Below are 15,279 nucleotides of genomic sequence, written 5' to 3'. Positions count from 1 at the left end.
TTCTTCTCGTCAGTGGGTTTCTTGTGTTGTGGCTGACCAGCGCGTAGGTAGGCCTTGTTGCCATACTTTCTGCAGTGAAAGATCTGATGCTGTACATGGCATGCTGTGGTTTGTTTATGAGCGGAGAAACATGGCCCTAGCTGTCAATTTTGAAGTGTCTGGGTGTCCTTCAGCATTGTGATGGAGGAGGAAGTCACCACCCAGGACCAGACCCTTCTGATACACAGGGTAACCATAGTTGAATGGGCCTGTGGTCAGTGCTAACCCTCAGGGAACTAACAACACAGGCATAGTGTGTGTGACTGGGTGGCTCTACGGCTTGTGTGGGATGGAAGGGATTGTTGTGGTCAGAATATGATTGGAACAATCAACAAAGTGTAAGCAGATGACTTACAGTATGTAAGTATACAGTATTTCAAGGCTAGTCTCATATGTTTAGTTTGGGCACTATTGTTTGATCTCTATCGCCATAGCAGTGCTTGCATGCTGACTCATATACAGTATTATATGATATGTGTGCAATTTGTAAATAAAAATTTGGTGGGTGCTTATATTTGTCCTATTTGACACATGTACAAGTGTGTATTAATATACATGTGTGAATTTGAAAATAGTTTTTTTATTTTTATATCCCAACTCCCCCTGAAAGAGTGGGTTGTCAATAGAGGTCTGTTTATTTCATAGCCTGTCTTAAATTCTCAAGCCAAACATACCAGCTAACTGCATCAAACCAGTAGTATCATGTTTTGGGACACACAGACTGTAAACACACACAATGCTTACCTTCGTTTAATCTGCAGAAATGGAAACCCGTGCAGCTTGACGAGCCAGAGCCTATTCACATCCCTAGCATTCAGGAGAGGTCTGCGAGATTAGTCGCTAAGTTTAAGGGTAAACCTGAGAAACCAAAGGTGAACACCATGGCATGTTGTGTGAAAAAACAGAGCCGAATCAGTCAATTCATTATCTGTAAGTGATGGGCCTTGTGGATTTATTCATTTTTTTAATGGTTTGAGTGTCTTTGGTGTTGGTTTACTACTGTACTCTAGCTAAGAGCGAATTCCTCATTGTCATCAATCTCAGTCCTGTTGCCTTTTCTGAACTGTCCTACATTATTTATCTGTCCTCTCCTTCCCCTGGAGCCTAAGAAAAAGCCCTCACATTTCTTTATAGAACAGTGGCACCGGTCTCACAGCCAGAGCCCAGAGAGCCCCCTCTCCTCCCCTGAAACGCTCAGACAGGTAGCCCCTCTCCTCCCCTGAAATGCTCAGACAGGTAGCCCCCTCTCCTCCCCTGAAATGCTCAGACAGGTAGCCCCCTCTCCTCCCCTGAAACGCTCAGACAGGTAGCCCCTCCTCTCTGGGGAGAACTACATTAACACATTACCTCATCTCTGCTCCTTGGAAAACTCACTAGATTGATTTTGACAGATTGATTCGATTTTAAATTATATAAGATATACCTACTGCCATCAAGGACAGCTGCATTATAACATTTCTCCTCAGACTGCTACATTTTACGTTTGAGTCATTTAGCAGACACTCTTATCCAGAGAAACTTACAGGAGCAATTAGGGTTAAGTGTCTTGTTCAAGGGGACATCAACTGATGTTTTAACCTAGTCATCTCAAGGATTCGAACCAGAAACCTTTTGGTTACTGGTCCAACGCTCTTAACTGCTAGGCTACTAGTAACCACCCTGTTAACCAGTAACCTCAATAGCTGACCAAAGCTGAATTTGCCCCTGTTTTTCTACTGCATGGCAAATCGAAATTGGCTTTGCAACAATGCAGCATTTACAAGTACACCATAAATGAGTAGTGACTCTGCTAATAGTGGATCAGTTATGTCAAGGCACAGCAGTCAGGGCACCCTTGTTAGTATGCATATGATGAACCTGTCACATAAAAATCACTTAAACAACTAAAGCAAGCACAAATAGCCTAGCACAGGCTAAAGGCTAAAACCTCTATCACAATCAATCAGGTTGCTCTCGCAAAAGAGGTTGCTAACCTTAATGGTCTTTCCTGGATAAATAAATGTTAAATAATATGGATTTTGTGTGGAGCATGGGATGCTTTGCGCATTGGCTAAATTCTTCCTTACCAGTCCTATTCTGTTCTTTGTAATTTGATAATGTGTTCTTCTGCAGGAGCTAGAGCTTCTGCGCTCTGATGACCAAATGCTGTTACATAGCCTTAGTATACAGGAGAGGGCTGAGCAGCTTGCCTCGCAGTTTCAAAGCAAGCCGACAAAGCCACAGGTGATACACACCACTCAATAGCCTTGGCCTGGGTTCAAAGTTGAGGACTTTACCAAAAGAACTGACCTGATCTCTGATCTCCTTAGTTACTTTACAAGATGTCATTAATGTCAGATCGAGTAATAAAACAATAAATAAAACACTGCCATTAATCCTATTGTTTACTCAGTATCTGTCATTCGTGTTATGTAGAATTAGAATATGACCCAGCCAAGGGTTTTCCATATCAGCTTGTCTTGCATCTTTGCCTATTCTCTTTGTTCTCATGCCAAGTCCTCCTGCCTTAATTTTCCTCTCTTTTCTTTCTTTCCCCTGGAGCCTAAGAGAAAGCGCTCACGTTGCTTTATAGAACAGTGGCACCTGTCACGCAGCCATAGCCCAGAGAGCCCCCTCTCCTCCCCTGAAACGCTCCGACAGGTACCCTCTCCCTCCTGAGGAGATCTGCAGTGGGGCTGACTCGAACACACTCATTGCCTCTGGGAGATGGGACAAATAACTCACTGTCTGTCCTCTGATATGTGATTGAACTGATTTCCAATGTGTGTCCTAACAAGCATGTGGACAATGCATACAGGAATGCATACTAGTCAACAGCTGTTGCTCCTCATTAAAGTAATGGTGTGTAGACATCGCTGGTGTTGTAATGGTTAAACTCCAAGCACCCTTTCTGTCAGACACTGCATGTGGTGGTGTGGCTCATGGCTTTATTAGGGTTTTAGGGTTCAAGAGTTTTATGCAGGTTTGCACATATTTGAAAACACTAATTCAAAGCAGTTCATTGGATTGGTGAGCCGACACATCTACACGCTTGATCAACCAAACATGGCTTAATTTCCCTCTCATGATATCAGTTATTTTCCAGTGCTCTTTAGTGCCTTACCTATCACATTCCTTTGCATTCTTTGCATGTATTTATTTTTCCCCCATGTCTCTTTCTCTCATCCTACCGTCCTTTCTTTCTTTCTCTGCCGTCAATAGAGATATTTAAAGATGTACACAGGGGGAGTAAGCTTATTGGCTGATCAGATAGCCAATCAGCTTCAACCTCAGGAGGAACCCAAGCCCTTACTTGACGAGAGGGAATTGGTGGAATTGGTAAGAGCCAATGGTGTCGTAGGGCACTAGGCATGTTGTAGACCCAAGAGTGAAGTGACTCCAGCTTGCGAATGCAGCTGTGGTGTTTGGGGATAATGAGTGTAACTAGGACTTCCTGCTAGTTCTAGAGAACGATTTGTAATTGTGTGTTTCTTAGAAACTAACTCTGTGACCAGTGTCCTGTGTGTGTATGTGGAACATTTTGACTGTGTGTTTGTTGTGGTATCCAAAATGTGTTAGAATCTCAGGTGTTTCTGACAATGCAAACTTCTTTTGTTTTAGTGGCCCATGTTATGACCTAGGTTGTGAATGGTTTGATATCAATGGAACAGTTGATCCCATTATTCTCTATCAGTTTGATTCTCCCACTAAGTTGTGAAGCTGGGGCTCCATGGAAATACCTACCCTCTCTCTCCATCGCTCTGCACCTCTCCCCTGCCCCTGATCTAATCTCCTTTCCCCCTCTTCCTCTACAGGGTTCCCTGAGGAAGGAGTTTCCCCAGAACATCGGGGGCAGTGACGTGTGCTTCTTCTGCCGGAAGCGTGTGTACGTGATGGAGCGGCTGAGTGCCGAGGGCAAGTTCTTCCACCGTAGCTGCTTCAAGTGTGACTACTGCGGAACGACGCTTAGATTGTCATCCTACGCCTTCGATGTGGAGGATGGTACGTGCTCCCTAGATGCGTCTTTAGACCACTCGCAATGATCATAATGTAGTGTGCTTTTCAGTGTAAGCTGGTCCCAGATCTGTTTGTTACATGTGAACAGATCTAGCTTGCATATGCTGTTAATACAGTGGGGAGAACAAGTTTTTGATACACTGCCGATTTGGCAGGTTTTCCTACTTACAAAGCATGTAGAGGTCTGTAATTGTTATCATAGGTACACTTCAACTGTGAGAGATGGAATCTAAAACATAAATCCAGAAAATCACATTGTATGATTTTTTAAAGTAATTAATTAGCATTTTATTGCATGACATAAGTATTTGGTCACCTACCAACCAGTAAGAATTCCGGCTCTCATTGTTCACTGCATGTGAACAAGAACACCCCACTGAATGACAGTCACTTTGTTTTGTCTTGACAAAAGTCAAACAGGGCACAGACATTACTGACACTCAATCAGATATATCACATGTATTTAGAAATCCCTTTTTACATCAGCAGATGATACAAAGTGCTGTACAGAAACCCAGCCTTAAACCCCAAACAGCAATCTATTCATATGTAGAAGCACTGTGGCTAGGAAAAACTCCCTAGAAAGGCAGGAACCTAGGAAGAACCCTGGAGAGGAACCAGGCTCTGAAGGGTTGCCAGTCCTCTGCTGGGTGGAGATTATAAGAGTACATGACCATTAAGGCCAGATTGTTCTTCAAGATGTTCAAATATTTATAGATGACCAGCAGGGATCATTTGAGAATTTTATGATACTGTAGAAAGTGCTCACTGAAATGTTGGCCTACTCATAGGTAGACATACATGTACTGTTAGCAGGTCAATTATACAAAGCCTTGTCCTTGTGGTTACAGTAGATGTTATCAGATTGTCCTGCATTATCCTCATAGAGCCTGCTCCAGTCTTGTGATGTCATTCCCTTTTCTCTATGGGTGTTAAGGTCTCTGTTGTGCTCATTGAACAAGTAGAAGATTGTTAGCAATGAGGGAGTGGCTGTTTCTCCCAGTTTAGTTTGTGATCCCAGTCATCCCACTGGTAGAGCAGACTCCAGAATGCCCACTGGGAACTTAGGGAGGGAAGGAGGACAATAATAGTGTCTATCTATGAACAGCATAGTCTAATACACACAGATGCTTTTTCCGAATGCAGGCTGATCTGGAAAGGTGTTTTGTTTTGCGCTGATTTAATATTTCTCTGTTTTTGTCTCCTGCAGGGAAGTTTTACTGCAAGCCGCACTACTGTTACCGCTTGTCTGGTCAGGCTCAGAGGAAGAGGCCAGCACCGACCTCTACTCTGCTCAATACAAAGGTACTACTGACCCATCCTCTCTCCCCCCCCACACACACACACTGGATCTGTCATGTCGGACAATCAGGAAGTGTAGGGTGTGTATTGACCCCTCCACCCCTGTCTTCAGGACAACCAGGCGTCCTTGCCCGTCATGGTCACCGTGGACTCCCCCGGGAGGGGGGAGATGGCATCCCTGTCTCCCGCTGAGCGCCATACCTCAGGTACCCCCACTAGCCCACTTTCCTCACCTCTAGCTGTGGTACCACTGCCCCGCCTGGCCTCACTGGCCCGGGCTCGATGGTTGGGGGAGGGGCCCCTGCGCACCCTCCGCTGCACCCTGTCCTGGACCTACCACCAGGTGGAGCTAAACTCTCTCAACTCTCAGCTTCTGTATACCTACTGTATCTACCTCTTCTGCTGTTTCACCCTCAACGCCTTGCTCGATCTCCTAGCATGACCTGTAGCATGATGTACTACAGTACCCATAGAACATACTGTATCCCCCTCGCCTTATATCACCTCTGTGGCTTTACTTCACAACTAATGACTCTGAGTGAATGTTAGCTAGCGTCCTCTATTCCTCTTTCGTATAGCTTGCTGTCCTATTGATGTTATTTCTGTGATTCTGTGCTTGTGGTGTGTTGGTTTTTTCTTGAAGATGCAGCATTCCCTCCCCTTTTGGTCAATATAGTAGCCCATGCTGGCAGCTACATTTTAAACGAATGGTGCATCTTCTTCGATCTCTCTCAGCTGGGAAATTAAAATAACAGTCAGGCAAAATGATGAGCCTTCGCTGTTCGCTTCTGTGGGGTTTTAAGACTTAATTATACTGTAATTACTTACCTTTTCTCACTGTTATTAGTCATTTAACGAATTAAGTAATTTAACAGTAACCTGTTGAATTGATTAATAGTTGTACATTAAATGTAATATTTATATTAATTTAATTATAATATTAACTATGTTTTATTACTCAACAAATGTGTTGAGTATGCTCTTTTGCCTGCCTGTGCTTTAATTGAAGGCCCAACTCTATTGTGATTGTAACCTGTAGTGCTCTCTGACTTCCTTAGTTTTACCTTGTCCTATTTGACCTTCTCAGTAGAGCATGCTTGTATCACTGCTTGTGATTGGTTCTTTGTAAGCTTTACCTTTTCACCCTCCTATCAGAGTAGCCTGAAGCTGACAGCTAGTGCTTGAAACAGGGCTTGTGATTGGTCCATTGTGAAAGCCACCCTGCCCCTCATCTCTAACTGTACCGTCAGTGGGTGTCCTGTCTGTCTTCCTGCATCACTCTTTGCATTCTAACACATACACTGCTTTTGCTAAATGCTGCATTTATCTTGCATATACTATATAGATTCTACAGATGAAACGTGTAGGTTGATGTATCTAATGTACGGCTAATTATCTAGTGTGAAGTTTGTAGCTTAGATTACTTTATTAAGAAATCTGTAGGCCTGCTAGGCTAGTATTAGATTTAAGGTAAGTATAAGGCATTCATCCCACAACTACTAGAACATTTTTATACTTGGTAATAAGATAGAAGCAGGCCGCAAACATGATGTATACACTACAAGATTATGTGGACACCTGCTCGTCAAACATCTCACTCCAAAATCATGTACATTTAATACGGAGTTGGTCCCCACTTTACTGCTAATAGTCTCCACTAGAGGTCGACCGATTATGATTTTTCAACGCCGATACCGATTTATTGGGGGACCAAAAAAAGCCGATAGCGATTAATCGGCCGATTTTAAAAATATTAATAAATAAATAAAAAAGTGTGTGTATATATATATATACACATTGTAATAATGAAAATTGCAACAATACTGAATGAACACTTTTATTTTAACTTAATATAATACATATTATGGGCTTTTGGATGGGTGTTCTTAAGGTGATTCCAAAGGTTGGTGGCATTTTTTGATTTAGCCGTTGCTGACCCCATGCTCCACCTTGCTTTCCCTGGTGCCAATTCCATGTAATAGTCCCACACTGGTGCTCTGCTTTTCTCTGCCATCTGTAAAACACACACAGCTCTGAAGTGACAATGATACTGAAGAGTCTGCTTAGTAGACAAATACTCTCAACTGTTTGAAGAAAAATAGAGTTTGACTTACCTGTGATGAATGTTGAAAACAAAAACTGTAATTTCTATATGCAGGAAATCCTATTTTAATAATGGGCATGGTAAGAATTGACTACCTTCTAGCAAAATCTGAAAAGCTGTTCCTTCATTCATTTATTCCATAGGATATTTTTAGATTCACTTAAAATAAGGTCTGTGTTTCGTGTAGGCTTACACCACCTTGCCAATTTTATAACTGTGTAGATATCCATAGGACAAGGTAACTGATCAATATTGGCAAAATATAAGCAAAGATCTTATTTTTATTTTTTTGTAGAGTGGATTTATGAAAATATTTTGACAAACGTTACCTTATCCTAGTGAGATTTACACGGGTATCAAAACACCGAGGCGGTTTAAGCCTGCAAGAAACACAGACCTTATTTGAAGTAGATCAAGACATTCTCTGTGGAAGACATGAACGGTAAAATAATGAAGGAACCCCTTTCAAGTTCAGCCGCAAGGTATTACAGGAATTATAACGCGTCGACTATTTCTCTCTAAACCATATACCTTTTGACTATTACGAGCCTGCTGCTGCCTACCACCCCTCAGTCAGACTGCTCTATTAAATATCAAATCATAGACTTAACTATAATAAACACACAGAAATACGAGCCTTGGGTCAAATCCGGAAACTATCACCTTGAACACAAAACGTTTATTCTGTTCTGTATTTTATCTAACTGGTGGCATCCATGAGTCTAAATATTCCTGTTACATTGCACAACCTTCAATGTTATGTCATAATTACGTAAAATTCTGGCAAATTAGTTCGCAAAGAGCCAGTCGGCCCAAACGGTTGCATATACCTTGACTCTGTGTGCAATGAACGCAAGAGAAGTGACACAATTTGGTTAATATTACCTGCTAACCTGGATTTATTTTAGCTAAATATGCAGGTTTCAAAATATGTACTTGTGTATTGATTTTAAGAAAGGCATTGATGTTTATGGTTAAGTTCACATTGGAGAAACGACAGTCATTGATTGATTGTTTTTATAAGATATGTTTAATGCTAGTTAGCAACTTACCTTGGCTTACTGCATTCGTGCAACAGGCAGGCTCCTCGTGAGGCAGGTGGTTAGAGCGTTGGCGAAGTTTACTATAAGGTTGCAAGTTTGAATCCCCCAGGCTGACAAGGTAAAAATCTGTCATTCTGCCTCATTCCTAGGCCGTCATTGAAAATAAGAAAGTGTTCTTAACTGACTTGCCTAGTTAAATAACGATTAAATAAAGGTGTAAAAAAAAAAAAAAGTTAAATCTGCCCTAATTAATCGGCCATTCCGATTAATCGGTCGACCTCTAGTCCCTACTCTTCTGGGAAGGCGTTCCACTTGATGTTGGAACATTGCTGCGGGGAATTGCTTCCATTCAGCCACAAGCATTAGTGAGGTCAGGCACTGATGTTGGGCGATTAGGCCAGGCTCGCAGTCGGCGTTCCAATCATCCTAAATGTGTTCGATGGGTTTGAGGTCAGAGCTCTGTGCAGGCCAGTCAAGTTCTTCCACACCGATCTCAACAAACCATTTCTGTATGGACTTTGCTTTGTGAACTGGGGCATTGTCATGCTGAAACTGGAAAGGGCCTTCCCCAAACTGTTGCCACAAAGTTGGAAGCACAGAATCGTCTAGAATGTCTTTGTATGCTGTAGCATTAAGATTTCCCTTCACTGGATCTAATGGGCCTAGCCCGAAGCATGAAAAACAGCCCCAGACCATTATTCATCCTCCACCAAACTTAGTTGGCACTATGCATTCAGGCAGGTAGGGTTTGCCTGGCATCAGCCAAACATAGTTTCCTTACGTCGGACTGCCAGATGGGGCTCTCGAGTGGTGCAGCGGTCTAAGACACTGCATCTCAGTGCTAGAGGCATCACTACAGACCCTGGTTAGATTCCAGGCTGTATCATAACCGGCCGTGATTGGGAGTCCTATTGGGCAATGCACAATTGGCCCAATGTTGTTAGGGTTTGGTCGGGGTAGGCCGTCATTGTAAATAAGAATTTGTTCTTAACTGACTTGCCTAATTAAATAAAGGTTAAATAAATAAAATAATTATGGTGAAGCGTGATTCATCAGTCCAGAGAACACTTTTCCTCTGCTTCAGAGTCCAATTGCGGTGAGCTTTACACCACTCCAGCCAACGCTGTGATCTTGGGCTTGTGTGCCATTGAAACCCATTTCATGAAGCTCCCAACGAACAGTTCTTGTGCTGACGTTGCTTCCAGAGGCAGTTTGGAACATGGTAGTGTTGCAACCGAGCACAGATGATTTTTACACGCTACGCGCTTCAGCATTCGGCAGTCCTGTTCGGTGAGCTTCTGTGGCCTACCAATTTGCTGCTCATCCGTTATTGCTCCCAGAAATTCCTACTTCACAATAACAGCACTTACAGTTGACTGGGGCAGCCCTAGCTGGGAAGAAATTTGACCAACTAACTTGTAGGAAAGGTGACATCCTATGATGGTGCCACATTGAAAGTCACTGAGCTCTTCAGTAAGGCCATTCTACTGACAATGTTTGTCTATGGAGATTGCATGGCGGTGTGCTCAATGTTATACACTTGTCAGCAACGGGTGTGGCTGAAATAGCCAAATAGCCAAATCCACTCATTTAAAGGGTGTCCCCATCATTTTGTTTATATAGTTTCTATTAATGGCTAACATTGATAATTTCACAACACATGCTAACCTGTGGTAATCCCTATCATCTTTAAAACTGAGGTTAGTCGAATAGGATTCATTGGCTCATGAATCTATTGTCTCATGAGACTGTGATGTAGGCTCTATTGACTTTTAAATGTCCCTCTGTGCTACTAGAGTTCTGCATTCTTCAGTTTCACTAATCTGACAAACTGTCACCACATGCACCATCGCATATCACACTCTGCCTCACCAAACCATGCTTTAGTGAGGGTTGCATGCGGCCATTGCTTACAACACATTTTCTGTTGGTAAGTTTCTCTCAACTTATTTTAAGCTAAATGTATCATTTTAAAGAACACATTTTTAAGTGTTGCCGTGCCCTATGCAAGTATGCAAGCAAATTTAGACTGATTCTACTAGACCAGAAATGGGCAACTTTGATGGGGGTTGGAGCCACATCTGAACTCATCATGAGGGAATGCGATCCAGGTCTGCGTACCCACATCCATATCCATCCTGCAATTCTACACATTTTGTCATGGGGTGGAGAGAAATGTTAGCCGTTTTTAAGCTAATTTACTGCAATTCAATGCATTTTTCCCTGACTAATGCCATATTAATATGATATCTGCGTGAAAGTGAAAACAAAGTCAATGTGGGCCCCCCAGTCGGTAAATTGACCATGTTTACGACAACAGGGTACTGATTTGGGACACTAGTTGACCATCCCTGTATTAGACTGTCAGTTTTACGACTTGCTAGGAAGGATGGGAAAAAGGCAAAGTAGTACCAGCCTTATGTTATATAATACATCTATATTATAATGTCTATAATAAATATTTTATATTTGTGAGCTACTGTAGGAAAAACAATGAATGCAATAAATTATTAGAATGACTGTGTGGTTTTGTCTGTTTGTCCTAGAATCTAAAGAAATGTGTATACAAACAACAATGGCTCAAACATGACACACATCAGTTCATACAAAATGAGTGATACAAAATTAGTGCTCAACTATAGTCATGGAAGAAACATGGATGGAAACGTGATTATGGAAAGATGTGGTTGCTAGAATGTTATACAGTAGGTACAGTATACTGGTATACTGTACTTGGAGATAAGGATAGCCCCAGTTTGAATGATTCCCAGCCTGCCTAGTGTCTACACCTTGCATGGCTCTTGCACTGCTGTATCCCTCCAGCTCCTCTTCTCAGTCATGCTACCCATCTGATTCTTAGAAAGCCTGTCTTGTTTTCTTTCCCCCAACAACCGTCCGCCCTCGCCCCTCCACGATCCACCCCAGTCCCAGAGGTCAACGGGCTGCAGGAGCCCAGCCTGCCTAAGCGTCAGCGGGGCACTCCGGAGCGCATCGAGCTGGAGAACTACCGTCTCTCTCTACAGCGGGAGGAAGATCTGGAGGAGGTGCCCGAGGAGACGCTGGCTGAACACAACCTGAGCAGCGTGCTGGACAAGGACAAACACGCAGAGCTGGGCTCCAGGTAAGACAGAGGGACAGTCAGCTCTGCGAGGGCATGGATAGTGGGAGCAACTGTTGAATCTCACCAGTTTAGGCCTATGTTTTATTTTATTTCACCTTTATTTAACCAGGTAGGCTAGTTGAGAACAAGTTCTCATTTACAACTGCAACCTGGCCACGATAAAGCATAGCCGTGTGAACAGACAACACAGAGTTACACATGGAGTAAACAATAAACAAGTCAATAACACAGTAGAGAAAGAAAAAAAGAGTATATACATTGTGTGCAAAAGGCATGAGGAGGTAGGCGAATAATTACAATTAAGCAGATTAACACTGGAGTGATAAATGATCAGATGGTCATGTGCAGGTAGAGATACTGGTGTGCAAAAGAGCAGAAAAGTAAATAAATAAAAACAGTATGGGGATGAGGTAGGTAAATTGGGTGGGCTATTTACCGATGGACTATGTACAGCTGCAGCGATCGGTTAGCTGCTCAGATAGCAGATGTTTAAAGTTGGTGAGGGAAATGAAAGTCTCCAACTTCAGCGATTTTTGCAATTCGTTCCAGTCACAGGCAGCAGAGAATTGGAAGGAAAGGTGGTCAAATGAGGTGTTGGCTTTAGGGATGATCAGTGAGATACACCTGCTGGAGCGTGTGCTACGAGTGGGTGTTGCCACCGTGACTAGTGAACTGAGATAAGGCGGAGCTTTACCTAGCATGGACTTGTAGATGACCTGGAGCCAGTGGGTCTGGCGACGAATATGTAGCGAGGACCATTGACTAGAGCATACAGGTTGCAGTGGTGGGTGGTATAAGGTGCTTTAGTAATAAAACGGAGGGCACTGTGATAAACTGCATCCAGTTTCATGAGTAGAGTATTGGAAGCTATTTTGTAGATGACATCGCCGAAGTCGAGGATCGGTAGGATAGTCAGTTTTACTAGGGTAAGTTTGGCGGCGTGAGTGAAGGAGGCTTTGTTGCGGAATAGAAAGCCGACTCTTGATTTGATTTTAGATTGGAGATGTTTGATATGAGTCTGGAAGGAGAGTTTACAGTCTAGCCAGACACCTATTCTAGGTCGGAACCATCCAGGGTGGTGATGCTAGTCGGTCGTGCGGGTGCAGGCAGCGAACGGTTTAAAAGCATGCATTTGGTTTTACTAGCGTTTAAGAGCCGTTGGTGGCCACGGAAGGAGTGTTGTATGGCATTGAAGCTCGTTTGGAGGTTAGATAGCAGTGTCCAAGGAAGGGCCAGCAGTATACAGAATGGTGTCGTCTGCGTAGAGGTGGATCAGCGAATCGCCCGCAGCAAGAGCAACATCATTGATATATACAGAGAAAAGAGTCGGCCCGAGAATTGAACCCTGTGGCACCCCATAGAGACTGCCAGAGGACCGGACAACATGCCCTCCGATTTGTATTGTAATGCACACAAACTGTGGCTGATGCTTAAATTATAATTTACTATTGCATGCTGGCATGTGATGGTTATGGTCAGTGCTTGTAAAGTATTGGATATATACGGTGCCAGTAAGTGTTTGTGTGTGTATATATCCTCTCCTTCCCTGCCTGCTTTAACATCTGCCTCTCTTGCACTTCTACAGCAGCTCTGAGTCTGACATGGAGGAGGAGGACCAGGAGGATGAGGACCATGAGGAGGAGGAGCAGCAGGAGCCCCCCAGCCCCTCAGACCTGGGAGGGGTACCCTGGAAAGAGGCTGTGGAGATCCATGCTAAGCTGAAGACCGACAGCGACCCAGGGGCCGAGGCAGAGGATGGGGCTCAAATTGTTAGAGACCTAAAGGTGGAGGAGGAGGAAGATGATGAAGAGGAGGACGATGAGGAGGAATCGAGTGATGGTAAACAAAAATGTTTTAATTACGTGACAATTTAAAGTTTACAAAGTGTGTCTACTGTATGTCGTTATCTACAGGTTCAGTTTTCAGAATTCCTGTTTGGAGTGCTGATACTCTGTCATGAAATTTTAAAAATATATATTAAAAAATTATGATATGTGCGATTTGGAATGTAGCAGACCTGTCTAGTCACTCAGTCAGTGGGTTCTACAGTAAACTGGTGTCAATGTTTTCCCTATGATGTCTTCCTCATTTGTATGTGAACATTCTGTCTTCATCTTAACTCTGACTATTGGTCCTCTTATCTCACTAAATCTGTTTTTTAAAGAAAAGTATTCCTCTTTCACCTGTCACTGTGAAGTCATTGTTTTCCTCATCTTCTCTGTGTCTCCTCCCCCCTCTCTCTGTCTGCCTGTCTGCCTATCTGTCTGTTGTGGGGCATGTCTCCCCCTACTGGCAGAGGGGGAGTACTGCCCGTGGGAGAGGGAGCTCCAGTCAGGTGTATGGCTGGAGAACCTCAAAGATGAAGAGGATACAGGTACATTTAAAGGTAGCACCACTGCCTGCTGATGGGGTTTGCACACTTAACGACGAGTGAAGGGACATTCTCATTCATTAACTCTTGTGTTGGGTTTGTTTCTTTTTACCAGGCTTTCTCCTGCAGTGTTGGGTTGGCATGGTTATGTTTGAATTGTGGAATTTTGACTGAGAAGGACGGTTATTTTTAATTCTCTGTTTTACATTCTCATGCTGAAATATCACTACCCATTTTATTCTACCCCTTAACGTTCTTCCTATTAACTTGTTTTCTTGCAACTTTGTTTTTGTAATAATCCATCTTCTACTAAGAACATGTACAGTGTCCCTTTTTTAGTCAGTCAACAGTTTTACCATGGTAGAGACTTTGTCTTTCTGATTTATAATATTTGACTGTAAAGCTGCTACTGTTGTTCCAGGACACTATTGCATGCAGCCTCCATCTCCTTCCTGTGGTATATCATATTTCAACCGGACTGTCTCCTACTGTTCTAAAATCACCTCTATACCTTCTCTCTCTTATCCCTCTCTTTTCCCGTTCTGTCCTGTCTGTTTCCCTTGGTGTTCCTACTCCCATTACTCAACGACTCTCTTACACTTCATGCAATATGGAACTCAAATCCACACACCAACCATATACAGTCTACCCCCTACACCTCCATACAGCCAGATACCTGCAGATCCAGCAAGCGCTGCAGCCTGTGGATCCTACAGTCATTAAGAATATCAGAGGAGTCTCCGTGCTGTCGGAGGGGCCTCCTGCCTCAGCCTCCCAGCCCTCCTCCACAGGTAACCCAGCCCAGAGGAGCTAATCCCTGGGTACACTTCCCAGGCCAGCCCCTTTGCTCCCTGACTGTGGGTCTCCCGGTTGGGGACCAGTGTCTCTCATCAGACTGGCTACTGCTGTGTGTGTCTGGGCCAGGAGGACCAACCCTTCCACACTAATCAACCTCTTGTCTATAATCATCTGTGGTTTTGATTGTCCTGCTTTCTTTTGTTGAGCATTTATGTTGTCTCAGTGTTGACGTTAAGGAGTCTGGGGTTGTGACCGATGGACAGAGAGACACAGGTTTCACTTGGTCAGATCAAAGGTCACCAATCACACCTCGGGTTCCTTCCTTTATTTATCCCTTTTGTTTATTCTGTCTGTTCATTTGGTTTGGCTTTGTTCTGTTATTTATTTCCCATGTGTCTGTTCTGTTAATATCCTGTCCCAACCATGTCTGTTTTAAATGTAGCCCCCGCCAACACATCCGCCCGTCATGAGGCTGTGCGAGTCTGGTTGGAGTCGGTGTCTGGAG

At 43.4% G+C, this 15,279-nt stretch overlaps 1 protein-coding gene across 1 annotated transcript in view; it reads left to right on the top strand.

Annotated features, from left to right (window-relative positions):
* The window catches only part of LOC115134075 (protein-methionine sulfoxide oxidase mical3a-like), a 119,472-nt gene that overhangs the window by 64,432 nt on the left and 39,761 nt on the right, over positions 1 to 15,279 (top strand). Inside the window, 8 exon segments of the mRNA XM_065022435.1 lie at positions 3,834 to 4,020; positions 5,246 to 5,340; positions 5,450 to 5,543; positions 11,410 to 11,605; positions 13,191 to 13,444; positions 13,902 to 13,979; positions 14,621 to 14,767; positions 15,217 to 15,279. Coding sequence (XP_064878507.1) covers positions 3,834 to 4,020; positions 5,246 to 5,340; positions 5,450 to 5,543; positions 11,410 to 11,605; positions 13,191 to 13,444; positions 13,902 to 13,979; positions 14,621 to 14,767; positions 15,217 to 15,279 — 1,114 coding nt within the window.

Source organism: Oncorhynchus nerka, linkage group LG9a (assembly GCF_034236695.1).
Source record: "Oncorhynchus nerka isolate Pitt River linkage group LG9a, Oner_Uvic_2.0, whole genome shotgun sequence".
In the NCBI taxonomy this organism is placed as follows: Eukaryota; Metazoa; Chordata; class Actinopteri; order Salmoniformes; family Salmonidae; genus Oncorhynchus; species Oncorhynchus nerka.
This window is presented reverse-complemented; position numbering and strand designations above follow the sequence as displayed.